Source organism: Chrysemys picta, chromosome 8 (genome assembly GCF_011386835.1).
Source record: "Chrysemys picta bellii isolate R12L10 chromosome 8, ASM1138683v2, whole genome shotgun sequence".
NCBI lineage: Eukaryota > Metazoa > Chordata > Testudines > Emydidae > Chrysemys > Chrysemys picta.
In genome coordinates, this window is record NC_088798.1 from 4,674,534 (window position 1) to 4,691,965 (window position 17,432).

The 17,432-nt window shown below is 57.0% G+C and overlaps 1 protein-coding gene across 3 annotated transcripts in view; it reads right to left on the bottom strand.

The window, feature by feature from the left end:
• PIK3R3 (phosphoinositide-3-kinase regulatory subunit 3) overlaps window positions 1-17,177 on the bottom strand; it is a 313,811-nt gene extending 296,634 nt beyond the window's left edge. The window contains exons 1-2 of one of the 3 annotated variants that reach the window (XM_042845026.2): window positions 16,881-17,177; window positions 15,482-16,257 (exon numbers count right to left, since the gene is read on the bottom strand). In XM_042845026.2, coding sequence (XP_042700960.1) covers window positions 15,482-15,791 — 310 coding nt within the window. In that variant the 5' untranslated portion in view covers window positions 15,792-16,257; window positions 16,881-17,177. Of the gene's footprint in view, window positions 1-15,481; window positions 16,258-16,632 lie in introns of all 3 variants that reach the window. The other 2 variants (XM_005302995.5, XM_065553757.1) reach the window with 2 other exon arrangements.
• Between the last annotated feature and the right edge of the window lie 255 nt (window positions 17,178-17,432).

A 17,432-nucleotide genomic window follows, 5' to 3' on the forward strand; every position in this document is an offset into this window, starting at 1 on the left:
GCCTCAGGGATCTCCAGTCTTTCCAGCAAGCCGCTCTCTTTTCATTCCTCTATCTCCCCAGCCGGCCTCTCCACCTCTCCCCTGCAGGGCTGTTTAGCAGAGGTTTCTGTCTCATCCACACGTCACAGCTCTCCTTCTGTTCAACGCTTTCACTAGATATCAGTAGCGGAATCAGGGTCGCGCCGGGGAGACGCAGCTGGGATCCCAGGCCCAGCGTGCCAGGCACTGGACAGACCCACAGCAAGGCACAGTCCCAGTGCCAAAGAGATTACCATCTAAACAGGCAGGACGTGCAAAGTATGGGAAGGGAAACAGAGGTACAGAGTGGCAAAGTGATTTACTCAGGGGCACACAGCAAGGCAGTGGCAGGGCCGGGAATAAAACCAAGGTCTCGTAAGTCCTGGGCGCCCACTCTACCCACTGCAGCACACTGCCTGGAAGAAAATCCATCTCCTGACATTACGGTATGCTGAGGGGCAGAGCTGGGGAGCCAGCCAGACCGCTACCGTCACCTGCTAGTCCCTCCGCTAGAAAGAAACAACCATCATTTCCCACTGGTGATGGGAGGGGTCGGCTGGGGGAGATGTCCGCAGCTGAACAGAGAGCAGCAGGTTTCCGCTGGCCACCTGACGCAGCAGCAGAACTCATTTGATTGAATGAAAGCAAGGCTGGCTCGCCCCACTGCCTCTCTCACACATCAAACAATGGGACCGTTCTCTCAAGCTAAGCAGGTGTCTGCCGGGTTAGTACCTGGCTGGGAAACATCTAGAGAAAGTAGTGATTCAGGGGGGTGCTTCCCTCCGGATGATATTGACGCTGTTGGAAGAGCTGGCATTTTGAATAACACAGACACGCCCGACTGCATGAGCCTTTGCTGAGTCCCATGGTAATTTGCCTTAGCCAGCCCTGGTGTCTTGTCCAACTTGGGGGGTTACACCCCCCTGACCTACTGTTTCAATTGGAGGCGTTCTTTGTATGCAGCATTGTGGTGTCCTAGGAAACTTGCTGTGCTTCACCCCAGAAGCAGCTGCACTTAAGCAGGGGGGAAGCCGCGTACACACGCACAATCTGTCCATAATGCATGCCGGGGTGAAAGGTGCTGTGTCAACCTAAGCTTGTTCTCTACCCCGGTCCTGCAGAGAACAGTACCTTTCAGCAGCTGGAGTAAATACATGAGAAGAGACGAGAATTACTGTTTGCATTAGTGTAGCACTTAGAGGCTCCAGTCTGGGATTAGGACCCCATTGTGCTAGGAGCTGTACGCACGCAATGAACAGGTGGCCTCTGCCCTGGAGAGTCCACCAGGAGTCCAGTGATGAACTACTACCAAAGGCAAACCCTAGCTACTGCATTGCAAAGAGGGGGGTGGGATACTCCAAATGTATTGTGTGCCGTATCCCCGAGCAGAGAGGATAACAACCTACTACTGCCACTCCCTCAGTGGAGTTGAGCTGAGCTACTCCCTCACCTCAGGTGACAGAGGGTTTGTGCCTAAGGTCCCAGGTTCCCACCATGTCTGGTTAAAATGGGAGGAAGGAAACTCAATGAGGATTGAACTGCATTTTCCATGGCAAAGTCTCTGGGAAGTTGAGGCAGCAAAGCCGTTCTGCGCAGTTCTCGCAGGAGGCAGCGTCTTCTCTTTCCAAGACGGACTGGAGATCAAGAACCCTTCATCTCCATTGGGACCTTCCCCAAAGCTCCCACCACCACCCAGTCCCCGCTATTGGGGCGCTCCAAGCCAGGCCCCTTGCAGCTGGCCTCCGCGGTGCATCTCCCCCACCAAAGCTCCCATCCACCCATCACTCGAGACCACCACAACACCAAGCAAGACGGCCCAAGACAGGTCAAGGGGGAAAAGGGCTCGGGAACCTGCAACGGTTTGGAAGGCAAGGCAGGGATCTTATCCAGGCTTCCTCTCTTCTGTTTATATAGGTCACCGTCGGCCCTTCCCTCCCATCCACTGCCTCCCCCAGCCCGTAGTTTGCACTGGGACCAATAGAATGACCCAGTCAATGACCAACAACAAGTCCGAACAGCAGCCTTTCCCCCAGCTGGGATTTTTTCTTGCTACCTTGATTGTTTCAGATCCCCTTTTAAATGTTGACTGTCCCCTATTGCCACCTCATGCAAATAGGGTCGTTAAGGTTCCATGTGACTTTTTTAGCTCAGCAAGTGGAGAGGAGGGAGCTGCCATTCACCAGCTGTTTGCAGCCAGATCCCCCACCTGTCCAGCCTACTGCCCCCCGGCCTATGTCCACCGATTAAGGCTTCTGGTTTAAGCTCTGGCTGTGGGCAAGGCTGCAGGCCGTGGAAAGAGGTGGAGTGGGGGCGGGGGCTGGCGCTGAGCAGGGGGGCCTGGAGGGTCCGCGACATTTTTTAAAACCAAAATGGGGGTCCCCAGGTTGCTAAAGTTTGGGAACTGCTGAACTAAGCCATGCCGCTTCCCAAGGTATTAACGGTATCGCTCTGCAAAAAGGAGAAGCGAAGGGTAGGTCCCCTGTCTCTATGTTGCTCCTGGCCACTAAAGCAAACAATATTAATAAGACAAACAGCCTTAGACAGACTGGCATAAGTAGGGAAGAGCATCATTAGCCAAAAACCGTCACACGTTGGAGAACCAGCCCGGCCGACTGGGAGGGAGGAAAAGGACGCAGTGGGAAGCGGGAGCAACGTTTTCCTGACTGCAGCCCAGGAGGTAGCGCTGTGCTCCGGTTGTTGCTGTTATTGTTTGAAATGCAATGGCACACGTGTGTGTGCACACGCACGTGTTAAGCACAGAGCCCTCTCTGCCGCTGGAAGTCAACCCTGGCCTGGAGCTATTTCATTCAGGGGTGGATTCTGCAAGGACACTAGCGAGCTACAGAAATCCTTAAAGAAATCTAAGTTCAAAACAGCTCTGCATGTCTTGCTTGCTGGGGGTCGCTCGCCGGGGCCTGTTTATTTACCAGCCTCCTACAGTGCAAGCTCTTTGGGGCTCGTCCTCTGTTTTGTGGATCGCTTATTACCCTGTCCCTGCTTAGCAGATGAGGACGATCCCAGACCACGTACCGTAGCGTAGCCAGTCGAACGGCAGGAGCACAATGCATGCAACGTCGGCTAGAAACACCAAGGCAGAGCAACAAACTCACTGCTACTGTGTGCCGGGCGGAATCATTCCCCATCTTCCTCTACCTCCTGGCTGCAAATTCCCTTCATCAGCGTGAGCAACAAGAAGTCCAGACAGCCGCCTTTCCCACAGCCAGAGCTTAAACCAGAAGCCATAGTCGGTGGACATAGGCAGGGGGCAGTAGGATGGACTGGTGGGGATCTGGCTGCAGAAGCTGGTGAATGGACTGGGAGGCAGAGGTGTGGCCTGGGACAGATCTGGGGCTGCTCTAGGACCACCTATGAACGCTGCAGGGGACCGGGTTATCGGGATGTTTGCTGGCTGGCTACAGGGCTGCTGAGAAACAGGAAGACAAACCGGTGACTAGAAGGACAGCCCTCGACGCGCACGGTGGGGGTTGTGACAAGGACCTGGCCGCTTCCGGTGCACAGCGCGGTGCCAGGACCTGCCTTAGCCCCGCCCCGCTGACCGGGAGCCACCCAAGGTAAGTCCACACCCCAACCCTGAGCCCCAAACCCCTGCCCCAACCCTGAGCCACCCCCAAACCCAGAGCACCCTCCTGCACCCCAAGTCCCTCATCCCCGGCCCCAGCCCAGAGCCCGCACCCCCAGCCCAGAGCTCATACCCCCCCCTGCACCGCAACCTTGAATCCTTCATCCCCAGCCCCAGCCCAGGGGCCTCACCCCCTCCTGCACCCCAACCCCCTGTCTCAACCCGCAGCCCCGTCCTGCATTCCAAAACTCTCATCTCCAACCCCAGCCTGGAGCCCCCTCCTGGACCCCAAATCCCTCATCCCCAGCCCCACCCCAGAGCTCGCACCCCCAGCCCAGAGCTCATACCCCCCCTGCACCACAACCCTGAACCCTTCATCCCCAGCCCCAGCCCAGGGGCCTCACCCCCTCCTGCACCCCAACCCCCTGTCTCAACCCGCAGCCCCCTCCCGCATTCCAAAACTCTCCAACCCTAGCCTGGAGCCCCCTCCTGGACCCCAAATCCCTCATCCCCAGCCCCACCCCAGAGCCCGCACCCCCAGCTGGATCCATCACCTCCTCCCACACCCCAACCCCCTGCCCCAGCCCAGTGAAAGTGAGTGAGGGTGGCGGAGAGCGAGCCACCAAGGGAGAGGGCATATGGTGAGCAGGGGCGGGGCCTCAGGGCAGGGGCGGGGCCTCAGGGCAGGGGCGGGGCTAGGGTGTTCAGTTTTGTGTGACTAGAAAGTTGGCAACCCTAGGCCTGGAGGATGCAGAGGCTGGAGCATGGAGCGAAGGAGCTGCAGGTGCGGCAGTGAAATGAGATGCTCAGAGTAATAGGTCCCTTCGCCCACCCCAGAAGGAGAGCAAGGATGCTGGCAGTATCCAACAGATGGATGGACGGCCCGTCGGTCATAGGGGAACCCAGTTTTTTCATTTGCCATTGAGCGCTGTGGGAGGCCGGCAGAGTTGTAGCAGAGAGAGCTTTGCTGAGCGAGCCGAGAGGCCAGCGTTCTCTGCTGAGGCTCTAGGGTTAATGGGCAAGAAGCCCCCTGCCTGACCTAGCCTTGCATTCCCAAGTCCCCTGGTGTCAGACCGCTCTAGATCCCCCCGAAACCTGGCCCCCGCTCCTCCAGTTCCACTCCTCAAGCCGATCACAAGTGAGATCCAAACAGAAGGGCCGAAGGGGTGGGCGGGAGAAAAGCTAGTGGGCTGCAGAGTGAATACACCAGGGCTCATGGTCATTTAAGGGGGATGCCTCCAGAATTCACAGCCGAGTCTGCACAGCGGCAGAAGGCAAGGTGAGCAAAGCCAGGTGAGAGGAGGCTACGTGGCTTAGTATTTAACTGCCTTATCTTTTACCCGCCTGCACCTCTCCATGGTACTGGGATCAGGCCAACTCAGGGCACAGATGCAGGGCAGTGCTTGGGGAGATCTCGGATTGCCGTGTCCACTCCCAGACCAGCCGGCATTTCAACGCCTCGTGCGCTTACGAGATGTGGGAACTCAACTCCAAGGAAATCCACCTTAGCAGCCTCCCTCAGAGACTGCCAGAAAGTCAGCTTGCAACATCACCGGCGCTGAGCGCTGCAAAGTGCTGCGTTCCCCTCCCCACCTCCATCCCTGACTCTTCCAGAGACGCTTGCTGCTCAGCCCCGATCCTCACCCCCCCCCCCCGCCCGTCCCCGGTGCCTGACCCTGATCCTCACCCCCCTGCCCGACCCTGGTGCCTGGCCCCGATCCTCACCCCTGCGCCCGTCCCTGGTGCCTGACCCCGATCCTCACCCCCCCGCCCTTCTCCGGTGCCTGACCCCGATCCTCACCCCCCCCCCGCCCGTCCCCGGTGCCCGACCCAGATCCTCACCCCCCTGCCCGACCCTGGTGCCTGGCCCCGATCCTCACCCCCCTGCCCGACCCTGGTGCCTGGCCCCGATCCTCACCCCTGCGCCCGTCCCTGGTGCCTGACCCCGATCCTCACCCCCCCCGCCCTTCTCCGGTGCCTGACCCCGATCCTCACCCCCCTGCCCGACCCCGGTGCCTGGCCTCTATCCTCACACCCGTCCCCCAGTGCCTGGCCCTGATCCTCACACTCGTCCCCAGTGCCTGGCCCCGATCCTCACCCCGCGCCTGTCCCCAGTGCCTGGCCCCGATCCTCATGCCCATGCCTTGTGCCTGGCCCCTATCCTCACCCCCACGCCCGACCCCGGTGCCTGGCTCCGATCCTCACCCCCGCGCCCATCCCCGGTGCCTGGCCCCGATCCTCACCCCGCGCCTGTTCCCGGTGCCTGGCCCCGATCCTCACCCCGCGCCTGTTCCCGGTGCCTGGCCCCGATCCTCACCCTTGCGCCCATGCCCAGCCCTGGTCCTCACCCCTGTGCCCATACCTGGCCCTGATCCTCACCCCTGTGCCTGGCCCCGATTTGTGCTTAGATCCGTAAGGTCTAGCCACCCACAGCAAATGGTGGCTTACACACAAACGCCTCTTGCCATAGCTTAGTGGCGATGGTGTATGCCCCGGGTTCCCAGCCTCAGGGTCAAGCACAGGAATCCAGCCCGTCCCACGTTATAAAAAGGAAGGGACGTCCATGATAGATGGGAGAAGAATCCCCCTGGTGCGGAAAAGGCAGAGACCCACCGGACAACTGTTCCCAGTTAATGCGCACAAAAGGGGGATCAGGGTCCGATCCTCAGCCGGACTCCACTGATCGGCAGACTAGGTGGACTCACACCAGTTGAGGAGTTGAGCTTAGATTCAGGATTTTCCAGGCCAACATACACTCAACAGATGACTGTCTCTTCACCTCTCTGCCCTGTCCGTGTAGACAGTAATAGCAATCCATGCCCCAAAGAGCCTGCAATGTGGTTACGCAGCACCTAGCCCAACGGGGGGGGCCCTGTCGGTCCTACTCTAATACAAATAAACAACAACAGACAAAGGAGGATCTTCCCATGGTCTTCGATTAACCTCTCCCCAGGCCAACGCTCACATTAGACTGGACTCAAGCTTGTCGCACAGGGCGCAGAGTAACACACCCACCTACAAAAAATAAATGGTGGCAAACCTGCTGGGAAGATTTCATTTTCGGGCAGAACTAAGTTCTGTCAGCTCTAAGTTCACATCAATTAAAGGCTAACCATGGCATATAAAATCTAGGCATTATTTCTAAGACATCCTGGATACTTTTTTAGCGTGGCTGTGTGTTTTACACTTCCCCGGGCAATCATCAACACAATAGGTCCATATATGCATGGTCCACTCTGGGCAAATACACACATACTATATGTGCAATGGTCACTTTGAGGGGACTTGCTCAGGAAAGAAGGGGTGGGGAGGTATTACAGCTGGTCCCCACCTGACCCCCTGCACTAATGTACACAACCACCTTTCATCGCCGAAGCGCTGTACGAACATGTAAGGGTAGTACGCACAACGCTGTGGATACTGCAACAGCGTTAGTGTGTCTCCGGTCAGACATGAGCTTTGTTAAATAAAGACCCCTCTGACCCAGCCTATTTCAGGTCCTACCCCCGCCTTCCGGGGGAGGGGGAGCCAAGGGGCAAGACAGACCATTGGCTGGGTGTTCGGCAAAGCAAACTGTACTCCTACTGCACGACCGTCGATGGCAAACGAAAGAGCTTCCTGAAAAACTGGGATACGAGATCTCGAGGACCAGAAAGTCGTTAGCAGAAGGTACGTGCAGACGTTCTGGGCTAGCTTCTGGTCTCATTCCTCCTGCGATAAATCCAGAGTGACTCCCATGCAGATCAAAAGCTGGGCCTTAGTTTTTCAATGAGTTCACTCTTCTGTAGAGCTGGGGGGGCAGGTAATGTCCAGTGCGAGGAGACAAACCCGGGTTCCTCCCTTTGCCACCACCACAACCCGAAGGGCTTCAGCCCCGCAGGGCCACCTCGGCTGAGAGGCGTCTGGTCTCATGGGCCGGAGCAGCCCTTCGCCTTTCAGCAAGGTGGCCAGTTGTGGATGGTAACAGCTCTGAGCCGCTGCCAACTGCAGTCAAACGCAAAGCTGGTGACACTGATGAAATACTTCCTCTGGCAATTCCGCTCTATGGAACCAGCTGGTCCCTAAGTACATGCAGCATAAAAAATTAACTGCAGACGTGTACCCCACTGGCCAGCGTTACAGGGCCCCTCTGTGTGCCCACTCCGCAGACAACAGGATTCTGTTACAGCCCCAGCGACAGATCTTTAGCTCCCGCTTTTAGTCTGGAGATCCCTGGTTCGATCCCCGGTGCGTCAGCCTGTCACTAACACGTTGGCAAGCAAAGGGTTTTAGAAAATCCCCCTCCTTGACTTACCTTCCCAGACCGGAATTCAAGCACTGAAAGCAAAGCATTTTCCCAGTCAGCAGCCACACCAACAGCTGCTGCAGGAAAAACAAAGCCCCTCGCGTCCCGGCAGGTACTGGGATTGTGTGAATTCACTTTCAGGATGGGCATGAGGGAAACAAACGCTGTTTAAAATTCTGCGCGTGCAGCCCATTTTCTCCTCTCCCTTTCCCCAGTTGAAGGTCAGCAGCCCTCATTACCAAGCACCCTCTGATAAATTGTCATGCAGTGAAGTAAGTTCTCGTGTTTGTCCAGCCAGGAGTGAGAAAACCCAATTACACCTAATGAAGTGAAACTCAGACAACTGCCAGCAGCAAGGACAAAGGCAGCTTCGGCGGAGGGAACGAGCCCCAGAGCCGTTGGTAAGAACCTCACAGCTGGGATACAGCCCTGGAGCTACCGCACCAAGAGGATTTTCCCAGCTGCTTGGTCTAAAGCAGTGGTTCTCAACCAGGGGTCCAGGGCCCCCAAGGGGGGCCGCCAAGCAGGGCCAGCATTAGACTTGCTGGGGCCCAGGGCAGAAAGCCAAAGCCCCACTGACAACATTCATTAACCTGGGTGGCAACGTGTCCGATCCTTTGGGATTGGTAGAACTTTCTTACACGATGAATAAGATTTTCAGTAAGCCTCAGCATATTTGACGTGGGTACCTGGACGGAGGCCTGAGGCTGGATCGCTTTAAGGAAACTGCGTTGTTTGGGCTGCTGAGTAACCAGTGAGGTAACAAGGAAGCTGTTTTATGCTGGCTTGGTAAATCTAAGTATTGGAATATCCACCCGCTTTGTGGATTGTCTGCCCCATTCTTTGCAGTTCACCCTAATTGAGTGACCTCAGTTGGCCCCCCCTGGCAGGGCTGGCTCCAGGGTTTTGGCCGCCCCAAGCAGCCAAAAAAAAAAAAAAAAGGCCGCGATCGCGATCTGCGGCGGCAATTCGGCGGGAGGTCCTTCGCTCCGAGGCGGAGTGAGGGACCGTCCGCCGAATACCTGGACGTGCCGCCCCTCTCCGGAGCGGCCGCCCCAAGCACCTGCTTAACAAGCTAGTGCCTGGAGCCGGCCCCGCCGCCTGGGATCCCAGTCACACGGGAATATATAGTAAAAGTCGTGGACAGGTCACGGGGCCGTGAATTTTTCTTTAAAGCCCGTGACCTGTCCATGACTTTTACTAAAAATACCCGTGACTAGAACGTAGCCTTAACGATGAGCCTTTCATGTCTAGGGGCCTGGGTTCAAACGTGGATCAAGTCACTAGGGAGAATTGGCGACGGTCAAACGCCACAAACATTCTCACTGTGAATATTTGTGGTGAGCGGCATCCCTGCCCAGGGCCGCCCAGAGGATTCAGGGGGCCTGGGGCAAAGCAATTTCGGGGGCCCCTTCCATAAAAAAACCGTTGCAATACTAAAGAATACTATAGTCTCGTGGGGGCCCCTCCGGGGCTGGGGGCCTGGGGCAAATTGCCCCACTTGCCCCCCCCTCCCCCACCGGGCAGCCCTGTCCCTGCCCCTTTGGATTGATCCTTCCCCAGAAGATGAAAACCGCCCAGCCCAGCTCGAAGATGGCAGAGGCACAAGGTGTTCTTCACCTGTGATCCTCAAGCCGAGGACTGTTGACTGAAGTTCAACAAGGCATTTCAGAGAACCATGATCTGCTCACGTTCACTGAATAAACCCATCCTTCAGATGACAGACCGCGGAGCAGAGCAGGGCAGAATGAAGGCAGGCGTGGCACAGACAGCTTTAGAATCATAGAGTATCAGGGGTGGAAGGGACCTCAGGAAGTCATCTAGTCCAACCCCCTGCTCAAAGCAGGACCAATCCCCAACTAAATCATCCCAGCCAGGGCTTTGTCAAGCCGGGCCTTAAAAACCTCTAAGGAAGGAGATTCCACCGCCTCCCTAGGTAACCCATTCCAGTGCTTCACCACCCTCCTAGTGAAATAGTGTTTCCTAATATCCAACCTAGACCTCCCCCACTGCAACTTGAGACCATTGCTCCTTGTTCTGTCAGTAACAGCTCTGTGCTGGCCCAGCACTTGCTGACCCAGGACACACCTTGTGATTCCATACCGCCCTTTCCATATGAAAGGCAGCCCACTGTACAACATGGAATGACATCGAACAAGGCAGCAACACCCCTCCTATGGATCTAGAGTCATGCGCAGCGCTTGGAGCACGCAGGCTAGCTCGGCGCACTGCTTGCTTTACCTAGATCTCTGCCAAGGGCGACTGGCATGGCAGCATGGTAAAAATGCCAGGTATGGTAGGGGAGATGAAACAGGAGAGTCACTAGACACCCTTCCCTCTGAACAGCCAGGATGGAGGGGAGCAGATACCACACCAGGATGGAGCTGGCCACAGAAAATCCTGGTGCAGGTCCTGACGCTGCCCACTTGGCGAGGACGGAGAGCTGCAATGTCATATCGGCTGCCTCTTGATGCAATGTCCCAATGCACGCGTTATGATGATGCAACGTCAGAAGGACACTCTGCATGCCTCAGATCAGGCATCTGAGGAAGGGAGACGGGCCATAGCCCTTCCCCACTTCACAGGGGTGTTGCAAGGATGACTATGGTAAGGATCACGAGATGCTCAGGTGCTGCGGTGATGTATGGAGAGAGAGGACTTTCATCCTCTGACAAGCCTGTCAACCCAGCGTGCTGTCTGTCATCTTTTAAGAAGTCTCGGTATTTGTAACCGTCGCCAGCTATTTTCCATAGAAACTCAACCCAGATGTGTATTTGGGAACCCTACAGGAGTTGCCTTTGGAGGTTAGGAGAACTGTCTTCTTCGGGGAGTGGGTAGAAATCCCACAAAAACAGGCTGGAATGTAGTCCTGAATGATGGCGACCTGTCAAATGTTAATTTAGGGCAATTCCCTCTGCAGCCACTTCCGGGTCCGGCTGAGTCTTTGGGTTAACGGTAGGGTGACCAGATATCCCGATTTTATAGGGACAGTCCCGATTTTGGGGTCTTTTTCTTATATAGGCTCCTATTACCCCCCAGCTCCGTCCCGATTTTTCACACTTGCTGTCTGGTCACCCTAGTTAACAGCGATCGCTTTAAAAAATAAAGAGCAAGCGGCCAGCTCTACAAACACGGCTCCCTGTGTCAGCGTGCAAACTGGGCTCGATCCGCCACTGCCCGGCCCCGGGTGTGGCTGCTTACGTGGCTGCAAAGTAGGTGCAAAACGCTGCCACGCTGGTTCGGTAGCGGCTTTACTGGCTTTGCACGGGGTAAATGGCTGCGAGGAGGCAGGGCATGGCTGAATTTGGCCCTTCACTCCTGCACAGCCCAGCCTGCTCCGGGAGAGCGAGCTGGATTCCGTGCTGCGCCCGGTGCATCGCCAACAGAACGACCGGCTCAATTCCTATCGCAGAAGTTTCACTGCAGCTGCGGCGAGCCAGGTGGGTTTGCCAGTCCCAGGTGGAGTTTGCAGCATTAATAGTCAGGAATAGAAAATGCCAATGAGGACGCCCCTTCATGTCACTCCTCGGAGGCTAATCCTCCTTTAAACCAATCATGTTCTCTGTGGGCATCTCAGGTGTGGCATGATCCTGCAACGCCATATGGGGCATTGCTACCACCCCTTGCTCTCAGCCACCCCCGCGACTTTGCAATGCTGTGCCCGGCCCTCTGAACACGGGGCTCGCTCACCGAGCTCAGGGAGGTGGCAAGGAAGGAAGGAAACTGACATTCCAATCAGCAAAACTGCTTAATGCTCCAGCACGCTTCAAAACTACACAAGCCCTTTTGTTAACCTAGTTCGAAATCCCCGCATGAGACACCAGCCAGGCAGACAGACGCCAGAGGATTGGAGATACTAAGCCGGTCCTTGGGAGAGTTCAGCCTTGGGTAGGTCACGCTGTGTCGATCGGAATAAACCCCAGCACAGATCCCAGCCAGGAAGTGGACCGACCTTATGCCCGGAGAGAGATTTCTCCTTTATCACGTCCTGGCAGACAGGAGAATGAACCAGGCTGGTCCTTTTTGCTCGAGTGCATTATGTAACTGCCGACGTGTTGCGACCAAGCAGAGGTTTTGGCTCACCCACATCCGAGCTGTACTCGGCGTTTTTTAAAGATTAAGTCAGTGGGGGCTGCGTGTGCTGGGCCCCTCTGACAGGCAGGGCCTCTTCAGTCAGGTGTGGAGGTAAGTGGCCCCCCGAGTTAAGTGCCTCAGTTTAGACACCTATGTTTGAAGACGTCCCCCTTTAGATAATCTAGGTGCCTTTTAGCTCATGCAGTAGAGACTCATATACTAAACTTCAGAGGTCCCAGGTTCGATCCCGCCCACCGATGACCGGGGTCGGCTGGCGTTACGCTTATAGTCATAGACAAGGCAGATCAAGCGGGGATTGTTATTCCCCATTTTGCAGATGGGAAACTGAGGCACAGAGAGGCTCAGTGACATGGCCAAGGTCACAAAGGGAGTCTGTGGCAGAGCAGGGAATTGAACCCAGGTGTCCTGAGTCCCAGCTTGGTGCCTTAACCCAGTGGTTTGCACATCCCTGGGGTCCGCATAGGTCTTCCAGGGGGTACAACAACTCATCTAGAGATTTGCCTAGTTTTACAACAGGCCACATGAAAAGCACTAGCGAGGTCAGTACAAACTAAAATTTCATACAGACACTGACTTGTTTATACTGCTCTATATACGATACACTGAAATGTAAGTACAATACGTATATTCCAACTGATTTATTTTATAATTATATAGTACAAGTGAGGAAGTCAGCAATTGTTCAGAAACTGTGTTGCTGTGACGTGTTTGTATTTTTACGTCTGATTTTGTAAGCAAGTCGTAAGTGAGGTGAAACTTGGGGGTACGCAAGACAAATCAGACTCCTGACAGGGGTACAGTCGTCTGGAAAGGTTGAAAGCCACTGCCTTAACCCCTCCTCCCTCCAACAAAAACAGTTGCATAATCTGAAAGTCAGAGCGATGCGACGTTAGCCAGAGATTTCATGCCTTGAACCATTGCAGCAGTGAGACCCTGCAACCTAAACAGATTTATAAAACTGCTTGGCTTTTGGGAAAAAAAATCCCAGCCGGTCTGACACCCTGATCTCCCTGCAACACTGGTGCTATGTTTACACAGCCTTCCTCTCCATCCCTTCCCCTCTCCGCTGGGCAGCCAAATGGGGTCTCGAACACAATCACACACATAGCAATGATCAAGCTGCAGTAACAACAACACATCTAATTTTCTTCCCCAACAGACTGAGTTCTCCTCTCAGGCTACGGGAACTGCATTGACTTCTCCAGAGTGACTCCTGACTTATCCGGGCCCAAGCGTGGGCAGAATCAGGCCATATACTCTGGGCATCCTCATTCAAATACAACGCAGAGAAGGACACTGCTAATGCAGAAACCTTACCCAAGAACACTCCACCTGAGAATCCACCCGTGTTGTGCAACAAACAGAGGCATCGGACTTCACTGCTGAAGAATCAGTTTGCAGTCCCTACAAATATTTACACATTTGCGACTCAGCAAGCACCCTAGCTAGAAACGACTTCCGTTTTTAAGGGACTCCGTGAAAAGAGACAAGAGTCTTGCTACAGCTTCCTTTGACCTTACGTTCAGGATTTATGGGTGCTCGATACACCAAGAGCAGCCATGTATTTCCAAGTCAGAATGAGTTTTGATTAGCAACTGATTAGCAACCGATCAAGAAAGAACAAATATAAAGCCTTCCGGTGAGAGCACAGCGTGTACCCGCACCTCTGTAACAATCTGCATGGAGCTGATTCAGACTTAAAGTTGCAAGACACAGGAAATGAAGGCAGGACAGATAAGTTACACAACTAATTACACCAGAAACGAGTTTGGCCATCACTTTGGCAGGCTGAAAAGAGGGGGAGAGGAAAGAGCAAGTGACAGTGAAAACGCTAAGCTAGGGAGAAACACACCGTCTTCCCTCTGCCATCGGTGGGTCCTTGAAAGGAAATCCTACACCTCTATAGCCACACCTCTCATAGGGGCATATCGGTTAAGACCGTACAGCTCCTGATGTTCCTTTCTGTGCTCCCCCCCAGCTGCAATACCTCGCTCTCACCCCGCACTTTCCAGCCATAGGTCTCAAAGAGCTTTACCAAGCTGACAGCATTACACTGCATGCCCTGTCCGACCCACTGCACCAGTTGCCTCGCTGAGAGCTGGGCATTCGGTCTATCTATTGGCTCCCCAGGGTAGCATGCTATGGGACCTTTTCTCTCCTGCCTCCCTACCAGCTCTTGCACCCGATCGCCTGCAGAAGTGGAGGGGCGCTTAGCCCCGGCTCCTGGGATCGCTCGCCGTGCTGCCAGTTTCTGTTTGTCACCGGTACAAACCCGGACACGCTCCACTGAGCTGTAGAACGCATGCTAAATGATCCCATTCATTCAGCCTTCGATTCGCTGGCCAGCCTGGCTCAGAGGAGCGACGGGCTCGGTGCATACGTTGCAACACGCTCGGAACAAAACCGACCGCGTCCCCCGTCCCAGATCCGAGCCCCCCAAACTTTGAGCTGATCTGACCTCCGGGGCTGGCGTGTGTCTCCACTGGGACACTGAGGGAGCTCTCGAGTCTGCCATCCCTCATCCCCCCCACAGAGGTAACCCCGCTTCCCAGAGGAAAACTGCAGCCCAAACATCCAGAGGGCCCTGGATGACTTAATTCCCCCGGTGTCAAGAAAGCCCCAGTCTCTTCTGCCGAGGATCGGGAGGCAGGACTACTTGGCAAATACCACACAACCGGGTGTCCACAGCGGAGCTGGCAGTGCCATCCTGCCCCAGCTTTGGTGGTTAGTCAAAGTCACCCGTGACACCAGCCAGTGGCCCAATGCCAGCTTGCTCCATGAGCCAACCCTGCCCGAACTGGATCTCATGCAGGCCGGTGTAAGTCAGGAGCGACACCACTGAGGCCAGCAGAGCCCTACCCCGTAGAGAGTCAGCGCGCGATCAGGATCGAGGCCTCTAACAGACCTTGACTGTGGGACCCCAGGCGGGACTCCAGGCAAATGCCCCCCCTCCCGGCACAGCGTGCTCCCAGCCGGCTCCCATCGCTCCGACTCGCCCCTGAGCCTCCGCTGCCGGTTAGGAGCCACGTGCCCAGTTGGGCTCAACCACCCAGAGCCACATGTCCAGCCCCTGCTTTCTACATGCAAAGCCGGGCTTGGAGGAGGCATCTTGGAGGCACGTACCCCACCCCTCTCCCGCCTCGGGAGGCGTGCTTGACGGCTTGCCTAGCAACCGCTTTCTGGGGGCAGGGGCCCGTTTTGCCCCACAGAGCCCACGGGGCTTGGGGCCCAGCTGTCTTACCTCCCCCCACGTGAGACCATGGGAGCTGGCTGAAGATAGCCCTGCCCCCAAAGAGGAAGGGGTGTGTGGGCAGGGGGTCCTCGCGTTCCCTGGGAGATGGGCTCTCACGGCAGGCTGGCTCACCTTAGCCCGGGGCCTCGTGGGTGGCTCCCCACAACAGCCACCCCCGGCTCTAAGGAGTTTTGAGAGGCCGTTATCCGGGGGGAGGGGAGCACACTCATCACACACACGCCCGCCCCCCCCATCCCCAGCTGGTACTCACCCCACAGCTGGCTGGTGGGGGTGGGGGGCACAGGCCTGGGTCGAGCCTTGAGACCGGCGGGCACAATCCTCACAGGGCCCAGGTACTCCACGTAGGTGCCCGGGAAGTCGCCCCGCTCCTTGGTGCGCTCGTTGAAGCCGTTCAGCCAGCCCTTGGGGCTCCTCTCGTCCCCCTCCTTGTAGTCGGCCGCGCCCAGCAGTCCCGCCTTGCTGACGGTGACCAGGTCCCCGGGGCACAGCGCCAGGTCCTCCTCCCGGCCCTTCTTATACTCGTAGAGCGCGCGGTACTGCAGCCCGTCCGACGAGGCCATGGCGGGAAGCTGGCAGCAAGGGGTCACTCGCACGCCACGTGCTCTCCGCCAGGCCCAGCGGGCATTGGGAAGGGCTGAGAGAGGGCGGTGGGCTGGGATCAGAGGTGGGTTGTGGGGGGCGAAGAGAGGAGGTGGGTAGAGCTGTGCCTAGAATGTCTAACTCTCCCCCCGGGCACCCCCAGAGTCGTGGCTCCGGCTGCCAGCCTCCCACTCCGGGAGCGCGGGATCAGAGGCAGCCCCGAGGGGTCAAGAGCATGCAGCCGTCAGCCCAGCCATCCATAATAATCCCAGTGCCACCCGCTGCCAGCTCTGCGCGCGGGGAGCAGATTGCGGTCGCCCGTCTCTCCCCCAGCTCGGGTGCAATCAAACGTTTCCCGATACGCCTGCCAGCCCAGACGCCCTCCGTCTTCCCGGCCAACGCTGCTTGGGATCCCACCGTCTCAGCGACCGCCTGCCCGGTCCGTCCCTGCGGGAGAGAGAGAGAGAGAGAGTATTAATGCTTAAATCATCATCCTCTCGAGGCACCAGCGGAGCCCAGCTTCCTACCCAAAACACCACGCCGGGGCCGCGGGAGGCTCGGCCAGGTCCCACGTCCGCAGGGATGGGGCACCGCAGGCAAGAAAAGCGGGGCCAAGCGGCTGCAAAGGAGAAGAGACTGGGCACGGTGCCCCCTCTCCATAGGCCAGTCATTAATCCGCCTCTCCCTGCGCACAACACCCCTCCAGAGGGCTGCCGAAGCGCCGTGCCAGGATCGGGTTAAACACGCAGAGATGGGGGGGTTTTTGAAGGGGGGCGGGGGGCATTTCAAAAATCACAACTGCCCGGGGACCACTCAACCCACGTCAAGTCAAAGCGAAGCGAGTCCACGCAGCATCCGGCTCCAGGCCAGGCATTTCGGAGCAAAGCCAGTCAGTCCTTCGGCTCCCCTCTCCTCTGCTGCCCACCACCGCCAGTGTGCACAGCTCTTAAGAGCAGAAACGAGCGAGCCACATGGAGAGACGGCGGCTTCCCCCCCAACACACACACACACACACACACACACACACACACACACACACCCCCTCTCGCCTAGCCATGCCAGGGGCATACCTCCACCGGCGCAGCCTGCGTCCGGCTGCCACAACTTCGCCGTGGGGCCGCAACTCCTGCAAAAGTGCATGCCTCTTACCCCTCGGGGCCAGGCGTGTCCCGGCTCCGTCTGCCGCCTGCAGCCGCCCGGGGCTCCCTGCCAGCCGGGGAGAGCAGGGAAAGATGTGCCCGGGAAGCTGCCCAGTCTCCGCCTGCGCCCCCAGCCGCCCCTTTCCGGGGGGAGAGATTCCCAGGCAAGGTCCTTCGTGCAGTGCTCCCGCTCCCCCAGCCTCAGCCCCCCTTCACACGGCTGCACCGCGTTTGGAGGGTGATGTCAGTAGACACACCTCCTCGCTGGCTCCGAGATAGGTCCCCTCGCTGCGGCAGAAGGGAGCCGGGCGTGGGGAGGGAGAGGGAAGGAGCCGCACGCACAGAGTGTGTAAAAGTGAGGCGGGTGTGACAAGCAGGCGGGCACGGCCTGGCTCTGGGTTTGAGGAGGAGCCTTAGACCCAGTTGGAGGGTAAAAATAGACAAGGCCGAGGGAGGGGAGGGAAAGCTACAGCGAGGGGAGGA